The following is an 18,781-nucleotide window of genomic DNA, read 5'->3' as shown; positions in this document are numbered from 1 at the left end:
ATCTTGGTTCGTGGAAAGTTAACTGATTGTTTTAATTTTATTTTAGGTGCCGAATGTGGAGTAAATGCAGATGTTGAGAAACATCTTGAATTGGGCAAGAAATTACTTGCAGCTGGACAGCTAGCTGATGCTTTATCTCAGTTTCATGCTGCCGTAGGTTTGTATCATGGGACCAAATCACTCAGTGTCTTAGTGAATTCTAGTAATAGCTCTTCTTTTTAAATAACATTTAAAATAAACATTATTTCGTGTTTAAATAAAACATTTAAATATATTTGTGGGATTCTGAGTGAAATAGATTGATAAAATAAATGTTTAACATTTAAATGTATGTGCATCTAACATGAGAAAATTTTGAAGGTGAGGCCTGCTACTACCAAGGATAATTCAAGATAATTGTGACAAGCAGCTTTTCTCAGTGTATTATTTGGCTTCTGACTTTTTTTTTTTTTTTTTGAGACGGAGTCTTGCTCTGCCACTGTCGCCCAGGCTGGAGTGCAGTGGCGCGATCTTGGCTCACTGCAAGCTCCGCCTCCTGGGTTCATGGCATTCTCCTGCCTCAGCCTCCCGAGTAGCTGGGACTACAGGCGCCCTCCACCACGCCGGCTAATTTTTTGTATTTTTAATAGAGATGGGGTTTCACCACGTTAGCCAGGATGGTCTTGATCTGACCTCGTGATCCGCCCGCCTCGGCCTCCCAAAGTGCTGGGATTACAGGCATGAGCCACTGCGCCTGGCTGGCTTTTTACTTTTTGAACAGATTTTACTGAATGCAATTTAATTTTCTTGATGACTTGGGTTTTCAATATGTTTACTTGATACCCTTGGGAGATACTGCAGTTCATTGCCTCTTCAGTATTGGTCAGACCCCAGCTGCTCTTTATTTACACTGTTGCTTATTTCTTACTCGTGTCTGTCTGTAGAATCAACTGTCGTTGAAGCTGTTCATCTGTTAGGACTGTAAGAAGTGAGATGACCAGAATAAATAGGTTCTTAATGAAGGCTTAATGGATTTTCTCTCTTTTCTTTTTTTCTTTCCTTTTCTTTTTTTTTTTTTTGAGACAGGGTCTTGCTCTGTCACCCAGGCTGTAGTGTATTGGTGTGATTACGGCTTACTGCAACCTCAGTCTCCTGAATAATTGGGATTATAGGTGTGTGCCGCTATATCCAACTACTTTTTACAACTTTTATTTTTTATATTTTTGTAGAGATGGGGTCTCACTATGTTGTCCAGGCTGGTCTCAAACTTGTGGGCTCAAGCAGTCCTCCTGCCTTGGCTTCCCAGAGTGTTGAGATTGTATGCATGAGCCACCACACCTGGCCTGGATTTCCTTATGAGTCACTGCTAAACTTTTGTGCTGGGACTTTTTGACATTAACTTTCCTCAGAGTCTTTTTTATTTACTTATGTATTTTACCTTGATTTGAATGGTTGAGTGTGTCTAGTTAACAACCTGACAGGTAGGGAGGGTGGTGTTTTTTTTTTTTTTTTTTTTTTTTGAGACAGGATCTTGCTCTGTCATCCAGGCTGGAGTGCAGTGGTGTGATCTTGGCTCACTGCAACCTCTGCCTCCTGGGCTCAGGTGATCCTCCCACCTCAGCCTCCTGAGTAGCTGGGACTACAGATGTATGCCACCATGCGCAGCTAATTTTTGTATTTTTTTATAGAAACTGAGTTTTGCCGTGTTGCCTAGCCAAACTCTTGTTCTCAAGCCATCTGCATCAGCCTCCCAAAGTGCTTGGATTATAGGTGTGAGCTACCATGCCCAGCTGGTATGTTTTTTCATAAGATACAGCTGTGCTCTCAGAAAAACTATCATCCTATTGTTGTAATTTATTATATAAACTCAATGTAGTTAGGTTTTGGTTTGTCATACTTTTCTTTATGCTTTTTTCTTAAACTCAGATTTTTATTACAGATGTTATTAGCTCTCTGAACTCATAGGAAACAGATTTTTTTGATTAGAAACCTCTATTCAAGGCTGGGCATGGTGGCCCACACCTGTAATCCCAGAACTTTAGTAGGCTGAGGTGGGCGGATCACTTGAGATCAGGAGTTTGGGACCAGCCTGGACAACATGGTGAAACCCCTATCTACTAAAAATATAAAAAATAGCCAGGCATGGTGGTGGCCACCAATAATCTTAGCTACTTGGGAAGCTGAGACTGGAGAATCGCTTAGACCTGGGAGCGGAGGTTGCAGTGAGCCAAGATCGCACCATTGCACTCTAGCCTGGGCGACAGAGTGAGACTCCATCTCCAAATTAAAAAAACAAAAAACCAAAATTCTACTCAAGAGACATGGCATAATTATAAGAACATAGAAAAGTTGAAAAATGAGGGGAAAAGTGAAAAAAAGATACCTTTATGAGTAGTAGAGAAAGCCATTCCACACAATTAAAGGGTTCACTCTACCAGAAAATATCAATTTTAAATGGATGTGAGTCTAATAATATAACCTCTAAATACATAAAGCAAGAATTGACAGAACTAAAAGGAGAAATGAATAAATTCATAATTATAGTGGAAGGCTTTAGCCTCTTTCAATAGTATATAGGAAAACAGACAACAGTAAAGATGTTAACTTGACCCAATTGAAATACACATAACACCTGCACACAGCTACAGAATACACATTCTTCCAAGTGTAAGAACATTACAATAAAAATATTATAGGAAAGTCTCATGAACATAACTACAAAATTCTGAAAACCTAATAGCAAATGAATCTAAATTTTAAAGAAGTCCAAATATTATGTTTGTACACACAAACACATACACACACCGCTGGTTTTCTATTACAGGGATGTAAATTCGGTTTGGCATTCAAAAGTCAGTATAAGTCATCACATTAAAAGACTACAGGAGAAAAATATTATTTCAAAGGTGCAGAAGAAGTATTTGATAAATATTTAACACCATTTGTGAAAGAAAAAACACCTTTTAAACAGTTTGGGAATCTATATTGATGAGTACACCAAAAATCCTATGGCTACCGTCATACTTTATGGTGAATATTCATAGCTCTCCCCATACCCCACCACTGCTGAGATGGAGAATGAGACAAGGATACCCACTGTTACTACTTGTAATCAACATTCTGCTAGAGGTCCTAGCTAATGCAGTTTTTTTTTTTTTTTTTGCGGCAGAGTCTCGCTCTGTCACCCAGGAGGCTGGAGTGTAGTAGTGCAGTCTTGGCTCACTGCAACTTCTGTCTCCCAGGTTTAGGCGATTCTCCTGCCTCAGCCTCCCAAGTAGCGGGGATTATAGTCATGCACCACCACATCCATCTAATTTTTGTATTTTTAGTAGAGACGGTTTCGCCATGTTGGCCAGGATGGTCTTGAGCTTCCTGACCTCAAGTCATCCACCCGCCTCCCAAAGAGCTGAGATTACAGGCATAAGCCACTGTGCTTGGCCTAGCCAGTGCAATTTTTATACCAATTTTCTGTCTTGCAACCTTGCTGAACTTGTTTATTAGCTCTAATAATTTCTGTGTTTGTGTTGTTTCTTTAGGATTTTCCATATACAACATTATGTTATGGGAAAATATAGTTTTACTTATTTTTGTCATGGGAGGGACTCGGTGGGAGTTAATTTAATCGTGGCAGTGGTTATCCTCATGCTATTCTCATGATAGTGAGTTCTCACGAGATCTGATGGTTTTATAAGAGACTTTTTCCCCTTTTGCTTGGCACTTCTCCTTCCTGCCATCATGTGAAGAAGATGTGTTTGCTTCCCCTTCTGCCATGATTGTAAATTTCCTGAGTCCTCCCCAGTCACGCTGAACTGTGAGTCAATTAGCCTCTTTCCTTCATAAATTACCCAGTCTTGGGTATGTCTTTATTAGCAGTGTGAGAACGAACTAATACAGTTGCCCAGCCACTATAATTTGGCAAGAAATAGGGCATAAAGATTTTGAGAAAGGAAGAAATAAAACTGTCATTCACAGAGAACTTGATGATACACAAATAATCTGCAAACTATCATAATTGAAATGAATTTAGCAAGGCCACTCACTAGATAACAAATTCAACATACTTTTGTAGCAACAGAGTCTATATATTAGCAATAAACAAATACAAAAAAAACCTTGAGAATAAACCTAATGAAAGATGTACAAGAACACTTTGCTGAAAACCCCAAAAATAGTTATAAGAAACTTACAAAACACTTAAAATTAAGAGATATACCATGTTCATGAATAGGAAGATTCAATATTGTAAAGATGTCAAGTGGCCCCCAGATTGGTCTACAGATTCAATTAAATCTAATCAAATTCTAGCACTTTATTTCATTGAAATTGACTAGCTGATTCTAAAATGTCTTATGGAAATGCAAAGGACTTCTCGAGTCACCTTGTGGATGAGATTTAAGACAACCCAAGCCAGCTCTCTTTGGTCTGTGAGAAGCATACATGTATTCTTTGCCTTGACCATGTCTGTAGACAGAGGACGGTCCAAATAGCAACCCCTTCTTCCTTCTTATGAGAGCAGAGAGCCTGCTAGTCTCTTGCCATTTAGATTTTTCGGAGATGAGTCAGATACGCCAGTCAGTCTACTCTGTCCTGCAAAGAGGACACTTATAAACTTTTCAAGTGGCCCTAGAAATCTCACCTTGGAATGTAGGGGCAGCTCGCACCTGTTGGGATGTCAGGTGAAACATAAATAGTTCCACTGCAGTAGCCTGCTCTGTAAATATACAGAGAACTTCTATCGTGTACTCTATGAAGCTATTAGAAAGTATAGCTTTGTGGATTACCTTGAAAAGGGAAACAGATTTTAATCTTGGCCTTGCCACTGGATAATCCTGTGACATTGGTCCAGTTATGTAAGAAAATGCACACTTTAAAAAGTTACCTGCAAGTTCCCAGCAGTTTTCACTGTGTCACCCATGGGAATTTTTGTGAAAATCAGATGGTAATAATGAGTATAAATATTTCTTTGAAAATAGTGTACACTCAGGAGGCTGAGGCAGGAGGGCTGCTTGAGCTCAGGAATTGGAGATTGCAGTGAGCTGTGATTGTGCCACCACACTCCAGCCTGGGCGATTGAGTGAGACTCTGTCTCTCTCCTTCTCCATCTTGTTTTTTTTCTTAAAAAAAAAAAAAAAAAAAGGTGCAATAGGATATATAAAGAATGTAGAAATACAATTTTTGTGTCTCTGAAAATTAAGACTTTTCTAAAAACAGGTTTGCTATAATAAAGGGTTTCTTAACTATGTGACATTTCTGTTAGGAAGTTTGCATTTCAGTGACTAACTCACCTTAAGAAATAGTGGTTACTTTACACAATAATTGGCACAAGTTTTTTCACTAAGGGCTGTTTGCTGTGTGACCACATCGTTACTAAGTCCACACTTTTTCTGGTGATTCAAACTGTCTTCAGTGCTGCAGCATGGCAATTTCAAATTTTTTCAGTTACTGTCTTAGAAAAAGTGTGTTTTAAAGTATTTATTCTTACCTACTACCATTAGAATATTTGCAGAAATGTATATACCTTCTACCTATTTTATACTTCATTGTTTTCTTAGTCTCACATGTATTAGAAACATCAAGGGCTATGGCATATAATTAAAGTAGTTTTAAATGACTGCTCCTTTTTTTGTAGCTTTATCACTGCAATACAAGGTTTTTTGAGACAGCTCTTTCCCAAAATTCCCAGTAAAATGTTACTATGTTCACCAAGAGGTATAAATCAGTGATGCTGAAACATGGCAATTTATTGGTGTGATTTAGTAAAGGGAGAATGTAAGTCATTGCTAGTGCATTCTGAATCTGAATAACAGGCCAGTGTGGTGGCTTACAACTGTAATTCTAGCACTTCGAGCACTTTGGAAGGCTGAGACAGGAGGATTGTTTGAAGCCAGGAGTTTGAGACCAACCTGGGCAACATTGCAAGAGCTCGTCTCCACAAAAGTAAAATAAAAAAAAAAAAAGTCAACCAGGCATGGCAGTGCCCACCTGTAGTCCTAGCTACTTGGGAGGTGGAAGGATTGCCTGAGTCCAGGAGTTTGAGGAGGCATTGAGCTGATGGTGCCAGTGTGCTCTGGCTTGGACGACAGAGTGAAACTCTGTCTCCCAAATAAAGTGTCATTTTGTTCAACATGATCTGGCAAGTAGCAGTGACTCTCAAATGGGATACACATCATAATTCTTTTTTTTTTGTTTTTTGAGATGGAGTCTTGCTGTCGCCAGGCTGGAGTGCAGTGGCACGATCTCGGCTCACTGCAACCTCTGCCTCCCAGGTTGAAGCGATTCTGCCTTGGCCTCCCGAGCAGCCTGAGCAGCTAGGAGTACAGGCATGTGCCACCACGCCCAGGTAATTTTCATATTTTTAGTAGAGACAGGGTTTCACCATGTTGGCCAGGATGGTCTCGATTTCTTGACCTGGTGATCCGCCCCCCGTTGGCCTCCCAAAGTGTTGGGATTACAGGCGTGAGTCACTGTGCCTGGCCACACATCTTGATTTCTAGGAAGACCATTTATCATTTTAGTTCATGTAGGACACATTGTTTATAACAAACTATAGAAAATAAAGTTTAAGACTGGGCATGGTGGCTCACGCCTGTAATCCCAGCACTTTGGGAGGCTGATGTGGGTGGATCACCTGAGGTCAGGAGTTCGAGACCAGCCTGGCCAACATGGTGAAACCGTGTCTCTACTAAAAATACAAACAGTTAACCGGGCATGGTGGCAGTAGCCTGTAATCCCAGCTACTCGGGAGGCTGAGGCACGAGAATTGCTTGAACCCAGGAGGCGGAGGTTGCAGTGAGCCGAGATCACGCCATTGTACTCCAGCCGGGGCGACAGAGTGAGACTGTGGCTCAAAAACAAAAAAACAAAAACAAAAACAAAAAACCCAGAAAATATATTTTAAATTTTCTATTATAGTGAAATGGGAGAGTTCTCATATCTGCCTTGCAGGGCGTGTGACAGAGTTGTGGCTTCTGTCTTCGGGGCCCTGCTGCTCAAACCCTTACTGGGAACACCCAGATGGGCAGGTGAAGAGGCCGTGGGGAGCGCTTTTGGGCTTCGGCCCCATGGCAATGTCTAGGATTCCTGAAGCCCAAGTGGGCGTGTGTTACAGTGTGCTCTTTCAGCTATGCCATCTGCAGATGGCTTGTGTTAGTCAGCTCAATAGACCCTCTGCCTTATTGCAAGGACGGGGCCAGTGTCACAGCCTGAGTTCTTACTCAGTGTACTGGAAGAATCAGATCATATGTGGGCTGGAAGGTTGAATGCAAGGTTTACCGAGTGGTGGAGGTGGCTCTCAGCAAGATGGATAGGGAGCCGAAAGTGGGGGATCCCCCCAGAGTGGGAAGGTGGTCTTCCTCTGGAGTCGGGCTGCCCAGCGGCCAGACTCTTCTATGGCCACTCCTGGCTGAACTCCCCTCGGCATCCATGTCGCTGTGCCGTCTCTGCTCTGCCAGTGTCTGCTGGTATGTTCTTCTCCTGTAGACATCCAGTCGTTTGTGTCTGTGTCTGCTTAAGGTCTTGGATTTATATGGGTACAGTATGGGGTGCGTGGCTGGCCAGTGTGATCTTGGAAAATGCAACATTTGGGCATGAAAACAGGAGTGCCTGTTCTCACTTAGGTCCGTGGGCACAGGCCCAAGGGTGCAGCCCTCACCAGGGACCCCACCCTTCTCTACCCAGCACTTCCCTGCTTCCCTCCCATATCAATAGGATTATGCAGTAGATGATGATGGGGTATTGTGGCCTTTTGAAACTCTTATGAGATGTGTGTTTATCAAAAAGAACTATGGGGATAATGAATCCTGGGATCTGAAACCCTAAATTTAATAGACTTTACAGAGGGTCTTAGGTATATCTGGCATGAACGAATGTCTTAAGTGGAAGATTAAATGGTGGGCAGTGTGAAATGATCGATTTCTTCATTTACTTGGTAAGAACGCTTACGTAGTTTTGCTGAATCAAAAAACAAAATCCATTTCTACATTTTTATATCACTTAAACTTGTTACGGTGCTCTCTCATCACATTTCAGCCTCACTTCTGAAATGAGGACAAACATTACTGTTTACATGTACACAAAAGGAAACAAAAAGTGCTCTAGCAACTTTCTGAAGGTCATATTCCAGTTCAAAAGATTCTGAGCTATGCTACTATTTTAATGTCTGGTAAGTTCAGTAAATTGTTGAATGAAGGAGTTTAGTTGGGTGAGCTGAGCGCAAGAATACAACTTTTTCCGTATCCAGATGATATGGTTTGGCTGTGTCCCCACCCAAATCTCATCTTGAATTGTAGCTCCCATAATTCCCACATGTCGGAGGGACCTGGTGAGAGATAATTGAATCATGGGGGTGGTTCCCCCCATACTGTTCTCACAGTGGTGAATAAGTCTCACGAGTTTGAAGATTTTATAAATTCGCTTGGCTCTCATTCTCTCTTGTCTGCTGACATGTAACGTGCCTTTTCGCCGTCTGCCATGATTGTGAGACCTCCCCAGCCACATGGAACTGTGAGTCCATTAAACTTCTTTTTTTTTTTAAAAAAAATACTCAGTCTTGGGTATGTCTTTATCAGCAGCATGAAAACGGACTAATACACCAGGCTAGCATGTTTTTCCTGTGCCTCTCACTACCACCAATTACAGCATCACTTGTAATTGGCTTTCTGATGTGTTTTCTCCAGATAGTAGTATTGTTTTATTCTGGATAATTTTCTCATAATTGAATTGTTTGATAGTTTTAGGATTCTGGGTAGAGGTTAAATCCATCTCCCATAATAATAAGCTAGTATAAGGATTTGAATTATATGGTTTAAAATGAAATATAGTATTTCCATATGTAGGCTTGCAAATAACTTACATAATGAACAATATTATATATTGGATGGATAATAGGAAAAGTAGTTATTTTCAAGGTTATCAAATCTTGTGCTGGTAAAAACTAAGCATGCACTTCTAAACCGAGTCTTGTTTCAGTTGCTACTTCATGCATAGTGATGTAGGAATGGACTCTACTTCCAGGAACTGTTGGTATTTTAAGATGAAGAACCAGGGAAGGCTATTTTGATTTACCATGCAAGTGACCCGATGCCTCTAAGAAAATTGAGATGGAGTCTCGCAGTGTCACCCAGGCTGGAGTGCAGTGGTGTGATCTCAGCTCACTGCAACCTCCACCTTTTGGGTTCAAGCGTTTCTCCTCCCTCAGCCTCCGGAGTAGCTGGGATTATAGGTGTGCACCACCATGCCTGGCTAATTTTAATATTTTTAGTAGAGGTGGCGTTTCACCATATTGGCCAGGCTGGTCTTGAACTCCTGGCCTCAAGTGATACACCCGCCTCAGTCTCCCAAAGTGCTGGTATTACAGGCATGAACCACTGTGCCTCGCCAGAAAATTGATTCTTGATTCATGTATGGAACTATTGTCATTTGATTCTCGGAGTACAAAGAAATTCAGTTTCTCCTGTTACATTCTCACAGTGCAGAATACATCTGTGACCTCTGTTCATCAAAATGTGTGGGAATTTCTCTCCACCAAGTAATCCTACAGATTCTTCAGCAGACAGCAGCTGGATATCATCTAATTCTGTTCAGTTCTGACCCTGTCTACCTGGAGGTAGCCTAAGATCCCACAGATTGAGAGCTCAGCGCCACAAGACCGCTCCTGACTTCAGAAGCCATTCCTAAGGCCCTGGTTGTTTTACCTATGCTTCTGACTGACTGGCTGTAAAAGAGGATTCCCATGACCCCTTCCTTGGGTTCAGTTAATTGCTAGAGCAGCTCACAGAACTCAGGGAAACACGTTTACTGGTTTATTATGGGATATTACAAAGGATACAGATGAACAACCAAATAGATGGAAGAGATGCACAGGGCCAGGCATATGGGAAGGGATATGGTGTTTCTTTGCCCTCTCTGGGTGTACCATTCTCCAGGAGCCTCCATGTTTTTGGCTGCATGGAAGTTCTTCCAGACTCTGTCGTTTTAGATTTTTGTGGGAGCTTTATCACTTATGATTTATTATATCATTGGCTATTGGTAACCAACTCAACCTTCAACAACCCTAGGAGGGAAGAGGGTACTCAAAGTTCCAGCGTTTTCACCTGGTAGGTTCCCCTGGCAACTAGCTCCCATCCTGAAACTATGTAGGGGTGCCCAGCTACCAACCATTTCATTAGTATACAAAAAAGTAATCACTCCAGAGATCCCATGGGTTATAGGAGCTGTATGTCAGGAAACTGGAGGAAGACCAAATATATATCTTATAGTACAACAGATTCTTTATTTTTGTAGGTTTGGTGTTATAAATTGCAGTTCCAATTCCATTTCCTATCTTAAAATGCCTAAAAACTGAACAGTAAAATCAGTGAAAGTGAACACTCCAGAAATACTATATGTAGACAATTTTTGTATATGATGGGATCCTTAATACAAAAGTCATACGCAGTCCTCTCTGGAGATTTTTTCTTCTTGGATTGGAATGGTCATGTTTTTCCAAATACAAATCTAATGCAGTTTACTGTATACCACGTAAATGCTGTGTAAATAATTGTTTTACTGTGCTTTTTAGGGAATGATGAAAAAAGTCTGTACATGTTCAATACAGACACAGTTTTTTTTCCCCTATATATTTTCAGTCTGAGGGTGGTTGAATCCACAGATGTGGAACCCATGAATAAAGAGGGCCAAATGTGTATAAATAATGAATAATCATTGCTTAGTGTTAGGTGCAGTAAGGGAATTATAGAATGTTATGGAATTTGAGAGAAGGAAAGGTTTATTTTTCCATGTATAGTCAAATAAGTCATTTGAGCTGTGCCTCAAAGATTGAGTAGGATTTGGACATATGAAATTGATGGGGTTGTGTTCTTCAGGCCTTAAATCATGGTATTTATGGTATTATTCTTTGCTTAGTGTGAATAACCCTGGATAACTTAAGTTTTTTAAAAAAATTAATGAATATAAAATTAATCCATATGCATTGTGAAACATTTTGGAATACATGGACTGCAGAAAGAAGAAACCCCATCTCTCTGCATGGATAGCCACTGTTGACATGCAGTGAACTGCCTTCTGCTCTCTGGTGCGTCACTTAAATGTTAGTAATTCTTAGGTATGAAATCATTCTATGGCCAGTTCACAAACCAAACCCATAAAATTTTAATTTATTATACCATACAAATAAATATAAACGGAACTGAAAAATACTGTATATCAAGCATGTTCTAAATGTAGTTACTCTGTTTCCTTCTCTTTGCTCAAGTTAATTACAGTATTTTTAAGAAATATCCTATATTCAGGCTACTGATTTTGCTCTCCTGTCCTTGCCTCCTAAGGGAAGTTGTTTAGTAAAGAAATTTTAGTGACGATTAGCTGGGATCATATATTTTCATTTTAGATTTAAGAAAAGAAGGTTTTTTTATTGTTAAAATACCCAATTCCTTTTTTAAAAAATACATTTTTTTCTGACTGGTTCATACTTTTTACTTTTTTATTGTGGCAAAGTGCATGAAAATTTACCATTTTAACCATTTGTAAGTGTACAATTCAGTGGCATTAAGTGTATTCAAATTGTTGGGGAGTCATCACTATCCATCTCCAGAACTTTTTCATTATCCCAAACTGAAACTCTGTATCCATTAAACAATAGGGCCCTATTCCTAACCCTCTACACCAGCCCCTGGCAACCACTATTCTACCTTCTGTCTCTATTATTTGAGTATGTTAGGTACCTCATATGCAATATTTTCCTTTTGTGTCTTGGCTTATTTCACTTAGCATAATGTTTTTAAGGTTCATCCATGTTGTAGCATGCCTGGGAGTTTCATTTCTCTCTAAGGCTGAATGAATAACCTGTTGTATGTATAGTATATCCCACCTGTTGTTTATCCAGTCATCCACTGACGGACTTTGGAGTTGTTTCTGTCTTTGGCCTATTGTGAATAATACTGCTATGAGCATGTGTGTTTGAATACATATTTGACCCTTGCTTTTATTTCTTTGTTGTATATACACAGTAGTAGAATTACTGGACCACATGGTAATTTTACATTTAATTTTTTGAGAAATCATCTTACTGTTTTCCACAGTGGCCATACCATTTTACATCCCACCAACAGTGCACAAGTGCTCCAATTTCTCCACACCTTGCAAACACTTGTTATTTTTTTATTTTTCATAATGGCCATCCTAATGGATGTGAACTGGTATCTCAATGTGGTTTTTTTTTTTTTGGTTTTGCTTTTTTAGTTTTATTAGTATTTTTGTTCCCCCATGCAGATCAGTGTGGTTTTGATTTGCATTTTCCTAATGATTTGTGATGGAGAGCATCTTTTCATGTGCTCATTGGCCATTTGTATGTCTTCTTTCATGTTTGTTTGTATAGCCTATTCTCTTTTTCTGACCCACCTTCCCCTGGCATTTTCAATGCCGTTAACAACTGTTTACAACCATAATTTTGAATGATTATGGACTGTCCTGCCATATAGATTCTCCTATTGTAATTTTTCCAAATGACAAAAGCTTTAGGAGTATAACTTTTCGGGAGTTTAATTGTGTATCTTATGATGATGAACACCTAAGTAGATAAATCTTCTATTTTTAAAAGATTCATGGCCGGCTTTTGTCAAGGTTAGTTTTAGAATTCTTTATATACTTATATTTCCAAATTGCGTTTTAGAAGGATTGTTCTGCAGAAGATTTGCCTCTGATTGAATCCACTCTTTTCTCTACTTTGTAGGTGCTAATAAGCAGAGTAAAATTAGCTCAGAAACCTAATTCATCTTTCTGCTTTCCTTACAAAGCTTAACTTTTCTAGTCCCTTTCTCTAGTCTCTCTCATTTCTGTTCTTCTCCTTTGTCCTTGTACCTTTATTTCTTCACCTCCATTCTAGTTGGAGTTTGTGAGGGAGCAGAGATTATACATTCAATACATCAATTTAGTTCGAGGTTTATACATTTCTAAAACCCTGTACACTAATGTGCGTAGTCCACATTCTTAGTATTTCACTTAGGAAAATCTCCGCAGAGACAAACTGAATTGCATACTTATAAAAGTTATGAGTTGAGGCTGGGTGCAGTGGCTCATGCCTGTAATCCCAGCACTTTGGGAAGCTGAGGTAGGAGGGTTGCTGGAGCCAGGAGTTCAAGACCAGCTTGGGCAACATGGTGAGACTCTCTACAAAAAAAAAAAAAAAAAAAAAAATAGCTGGCTGTGGTGGAATACGCCTGTTGTCCCAGTCTCTCAGAAGGCTGAGGTGGCAGGATTGCTTGAGCGTGGGAGGTCAAGGCTGCAGAGGGCCATGATCATGCCACTGCACTCCAGCCTGGGTGACAGAGACCTTGTCCCCCACCCCCCCAATAGAAAGGTTATAAGTTGAATATAGTTAATATTCTAGACCAGGGGTTTGTGAACTTTTTTTCTAAAGGGCTAGACAAGTATTTTCAGCTTTGCAGCCACAGTCTTATATTTTTCTTTTGTTCTTTCTTTTTTTGGGCAACTTTTAAGAAATGTAAAAAACATTCTTAACTGAAGTCTGCGGGTTGGATGTGACTCGGGCAATAGTTGGCTGACCCCTATTCTAGGTCTTGTACTGATCTTGCTAGGCAACATGACTCCTTTTTGATGATGAGATTCTTAATGTCCGTCTTAGTAGAGTTGTGAATGCTGATACTGTCCAGGTGATTTGTTTTTTGTTTTTTGTTTTTTTTTAAATTTTTGAATAAATGACTAAGAGGTAATATTTTAATTTTCAGATGGTGACCCTGATAACTATATTGCTTATTATCGGAGGGCTACTGTCTTTTTAGCTATGGGTAAATCAAAAGCTGCACTTCCTGATTTAACTAAAGTGATTCAATTGAAGATGGACTTCACTGCAGTAAGTATATCTAAACTTTCTTTAAAGGGGAACTTAACAGAACTTGGGGAGAGTTAATTTGTTTCATAAGGTGAGGACTGGCATGCTAGACATAGCTGGAAGAGATCAAAGCTACAGTGATATAGTGGACTGAGGAACAAGAGAAATTCAAAGTCCCTAGAATTAAACATCAGTGTGAAAGAGAACAGCGGGTACATTAGATGTTTTTTTTCGGAAGTCTGGCAGTGATGTCAGCTTTGTGGTTTAGAAAGACAATTCTGTATGGAGGATGGAGTGTGAGGCAAGATGTGAGGCTGAGACATGAGGTGATGAAGAGGCTGAATTAAGAGGCTATCAGGTGACTGATGGGAGTTCTACTTAAGGCTGTACCAGGAAGAGTAAAGTGGGGATTACTTAATTGGGCTATGATTTGTGGTGACAATAAAATGCTAAATTAGCAGAGACATCCCCTGGAACCAATCCACAAGCTTCAGGCATGGAGAAACTTATAGCCTAGTAGGAAATCCTGATGACTGGCAGGTCACCATAAAGGTTGTGATAGACATGTGAACAGGGAGGGACTCATGAGGTAGAACTCAGGTGGGACTTTCAGAGGCAGAATTGACAACCACTGACCAATTAGATGGTTTCAGAATTAATTTGATAACCATTTATTATTTATTTCCTACTGTATTTCGAGAAGGATTTGAGATAACTGATTAGATATGGGGTGAATGTTTGATTTGAGATATTACTAATATTTTAAGATGGAATTCCCAAATCTCAAATATTTTTCAGATTTATCTTACACAGCTAAGCAAGCACAACCTTTCACAAAGGTTAAATGGCTCATTTTCTTAGTATTATGATAGCTGAAATGGCTTTTATGATAGTTTAATCTTGCTTTTATTGTATTGATGAATTTAACAGGGTTAGGAAAATTTTATGTACTGTAAAAGTAATGTATATAGGGTTAAGTGGAATATTGATGTGGCTTCATTGGTCATACAGAGTTGGTATTCTTGAAAGAAATGGGATTATACACATTAGAAGAAGGGAAATATCAGATGAAGGGGGAGAAACTGATGCATGTTAAAAGGGAAGAGGCTTTGGCAAAGTCCCAACATACGCAACTTTTATTGTAGGGCAAAAGTATTTTAAAATTGAGATATAATTTATATGCCATCAGACTTACCCTTTAAAAGTATTCAGTGGTTTTTAGTATATTCACAAGTTGTGCAGTGGTCACCACTAGCTACTTGTAAGACACTTTTATCAACCCCCAAAGAAGCCCTGTACCTATTAGCGGTCACTCGCCATTGCTCCCCTAGCTCCTGGCAACCACTTAAACATTTGTTTCATATAATATAACATCGTATACTGTTTGGCCTTTTGTGTCTGACTTCTTTCACTTAGCGTAATGTTTTCAAGGTTCATTCATGTAGCACATGTCAATATGTCATTCCTTTTTATGGCTGAATACTATTGTATGGATATATTTGTATATTGATTTAGTTGATGGGAATTTGGTTATTTCCACTTTTTGGCTATCATTGTGAACGTACACGTACAACGTTTTGTGTGGCCATGTTTTCAGTTTTCTTGGCTAGAAAGTATTTTTAAGGAAGCATACTTTAAGAAAAATTATACACATTCATTGGTCCCAGGAATTATTCTTGGTGTCAAGTCAGATGTGCAATTGGAAAAATAAATATTAATAATTTGTTTAGTTTTATTCTTAGTGTTTAAAAGATTTAGAAACCTATAATATTCAAGATAATTCCCCGCCCCTTGTTTTCTAGGCAAGATTACAGAGAGGTCACTTATTACTCAAACAAGGAAAACTTGACGAAGCAGAAGATGATTTTAAAAAAGTGGTAAGTTCAATTTGTATTTGACTCTAGGAAGATGTTATTTTGAGAGAACATATTGGACCTTTTTTTATATTATGACAGTTAATAGTAATTTTATAGCTAAGAGTCAATAGTCTTAGTAAGTAAATAGAGAATAGCCTGATTTATGTATTTAAGAATCACAAATCCTGAATTACTATTTAATGGCAGACATCAAAGAATCCTGTTAACAGTTGGAAGGTAAAGCGTACCCAATAGATACATAATCTTAACTCAGTTTACACAGCTTGCTTGTTCTGCTTTGTCCACTATGAGAATCTAAAGATGTCAGCTGAGCTGCTTTTAAAGCCCTTGTCAATCCTTATTGGGCTTTGGATCTATCCTTTTGGAGACCCTTCATTTGATTTGAGAGGAGTAATGAAACAGATTCTTAGGGAATTTTGCAGTCATCCATTATGGCTGCTTTACAAAGTGTAAAGTGCTTTGGATTTGTTAGGGAATGTTACAGATGTTGTGTCATTGAAGGGGGTATATACTAAAAAATGATTTGGTCAGAGACAGCTGGTCTTTTTATGCCCTCATTTGGCTTGTTTTAAAGACGAGCATTTTTGTTTTACATGGGTTTGTTCCTGGAGTGGTCTAGAAAGGGTATAAAGCCACTGTTTATTACTTGCATTTTTTATAGTTTATATTGCATTTTTATAGTTACTGTGATGATAACCACTATGAAAAGAAAACTAAAATTTCTAACATTATCATAACCCTTGTCACCACACTCAGTCATGTGTGGATAAATCAAAAAACATTTAATTGTATTGGATCAGAAACTGCCTTGTGGTTGCAATAAAATTAGCTATCATTTTCTTTTTATCTGATCTCCCCTCCTATTTGGGAAGACGCTTGAGAGCAGGCTCAAGGCCGGGTGGTGGGAGGTGATAGTGCCGGAGTAACCTTTCCCTAGCCCAGGACTTTGTTCAAAGAAGGTGTTGCATAAACATTTGTCAAGTGGGTGAATGAATTATAAAACATGAGAATGTGTTTCTGCTTCTAGCAGATGCTTAAATCTGTTACTTAGATTTTTTTTTCCAATTAAACTTTAGAGTAGTCTTAGCAATAATTTAGGATATAGTTTTAGCACAAATTAATCCTTATTAAGCATTGGATGTATTCTTCTGGATAACTGAGATCTTGGTACCTTGGATATGGCTTGGGTTAATGTCTTTTCTGTGATCAATATTAAAACTCAGAAACAAGGAGGTGGACTCTCACCGACTTTCTGCTTTTTAGATTGCTCTTTGGCAGTCATACTTCTGCTAGTGTGTTCTTAAAACTGTCTTACTATTGTTACAAGGATTCTTCCATGAGAATGTATATCTGTATTGAATAATCTTTTAGTTTTAATTGGAATTTTTATTGAGATAATTGTAGATTTTCGTGCAGTGGTAAGAAATAATACAAAGAGATTTACAGGTACCATTTACCCAGTTTCCTCCAATAACAAAGTTGTTTTTGTATCTATGAATTTATCTATAGTGTAAAACTATAGCACTGTATCACAACCAGGATATTGACACTGATACAATTTATCAATCTATTCAGATTTCTTCAGTTTTAGTAGTATTCATTTCTTCGTTGCATGTATTCCATATACTTTATCACGTGTTGGTTCATGTACCTACCACCATAGTCAAGACACTGACTTGGTGTTCTTTTACCCTGGGATCCTTCCTGTTACCCTTTATAACCATGCCAATTTCCATCCCACACTGCTCTGGCCCCCTAGTCATACTTTCTGGCATCCACTAATTTGATATTCATTTCTTAAATTCTGACATTTCTAAAATCTTACATAACTGGAATCAAATGTTATACAACCTTTTAGAATTGACTCTTTTTACTCAGCATAATTTTCTGGAGATTTATCTAGATTTTTACATATCCCACTTAGTTTGTTCCTTTTAGCTGCTGATGGACATTTGGGTTATTTCCATTTCTTGACTATTGCAAATAAAGCTGCCATGAACATTCTTGTACAGATGTTTGTGTGAACATGAATTTTTGTTATCCCTGGGATAAATGTCCAGGAGTGCAGTTACTGGGTTGTATGGTTATTGCATGTTTATTTTGTAAGAAAGCACCAAATTGCTTTCCAGAGTGACTGTACCATTTTACATTCCTCTGCATTCTTGCTGGCATTTGGTATTGTCATTATTTTTTATTTTGGCCATTCTGGTAGGTGTGTTGCTATATTGTGGTTTTAATTTGGATTTCCCTGATTACTAATGATGTTGAACATTGTTTCCTGTGCTTATTTGCCATTCGTAAGTCCTTTTCAATGAAATGTCTGTTCATGTTTTCTGCCCATGTTCTAATTGGCTTGTTTGCTTTTTTATTGTTGTGTTTTAAATGTCCTTTATATATTTTAGATACTTTGTTGGATATGTGGTTTGCAAATATTTTCCCTCAGTTTGAAGCTTTTCCTTTCATCCTCTTCACAGGGTGTTTTGTAGAAGAAAATATCTAATTTTTAAATTAATACATAATTGTGTATATTTATGTATTCATGAGGAATATGTGATGCTTTATTATATGCATAGACTGTGTGATGATCAAGTCAGGGTGTTCAGAATATCCATCACTGAATATTTTTCATTTCTGTGTGTTGGGAACATTTCACGTCCTCTCTTCCAGCTATTTTGAAATAGTATATTGTTAACTACCCTACTTTGCTATTAAACATTACCTCTTATTCCTCTTCGCTGTGTTTGTACCCATTAACCTGTCTTCATCCCTGCATCCCACTGACACACCCTTTCCAGTCTCTAATGTCTATTGTGTCTATCATCCTACTCTCTAACTCTATGAAAGTAACTTTTTTTTTTTTCTCCCACATATATGTGAGAACATGCAATGTTTGTCTTTCTGTGCCTGGCTTATATTTCACTAATAACCTCCAGTTCCATCCATGTGGCTGCATATGAACATGATTTTAGTTCTTTTTTATGGCCAGGTAGTATCCCATTCTCGTTCATTCATTCTCTCTCACTCTCTCTCTCTTTCTCTCTCTCCCCTTCTCCCCCCTCCCTCCCCTCCCCCCTCCTCC

General features: G+C 38.7%; 1 protein-coding gene across 2 annotated transcripts in view; it reads left to right on the top strand.

Annotated features, from left to right (window-relative positions):
- DNAJC3 (DnaJ heat shock protein family (Hsp40) member C3) overlaps positions 1-18,781 on the top strand; it is a 108,492-nt gene that overhangs the window by 32,792 nt on the left and 56,919 nt on the right. For both annotated transcript variants that reach the window (XM_017859210.1, XM_017859211.1), the window contains exons 2-4: positions 47-157; positions 13,722-13,846; positions 15,628-15,702. In XM_017859210.1, the coding sequence (XP_017714699.1) occupies positions 47-157; positions 13,722-13,846; positions 15,628-15,702 (311 nt within the window). The remainder of the gene's footprint in view (positions 1-46; positions 158-13,721; positions 13,847-15,627; positions 15,703-18,781) is intronic.

The sequence above is a fragment of the Rhinopithecus bieti genome, unplaced genomic scaffold (assembly GCF_001698545.2).
Source record: "Rhinopithecus bieti isolate Rb0 unplaced genomic scaffold, ASM169854v2 scaffold_46235, whole genome shotgun sequence".
Taxonomy (NCBI): domain Eukaryota; kingdom Metazoa; phylum Chordata; class Mammalia; order Primates; family Cercopithecidae; genus Rhinopithecus; species Rhinopithecus bieti.
The sequence above is the reverse complement of the archived record's forward strand: the minus strand, read 5'-3'. Positions and strand labels throughout refer to the sequence as shown.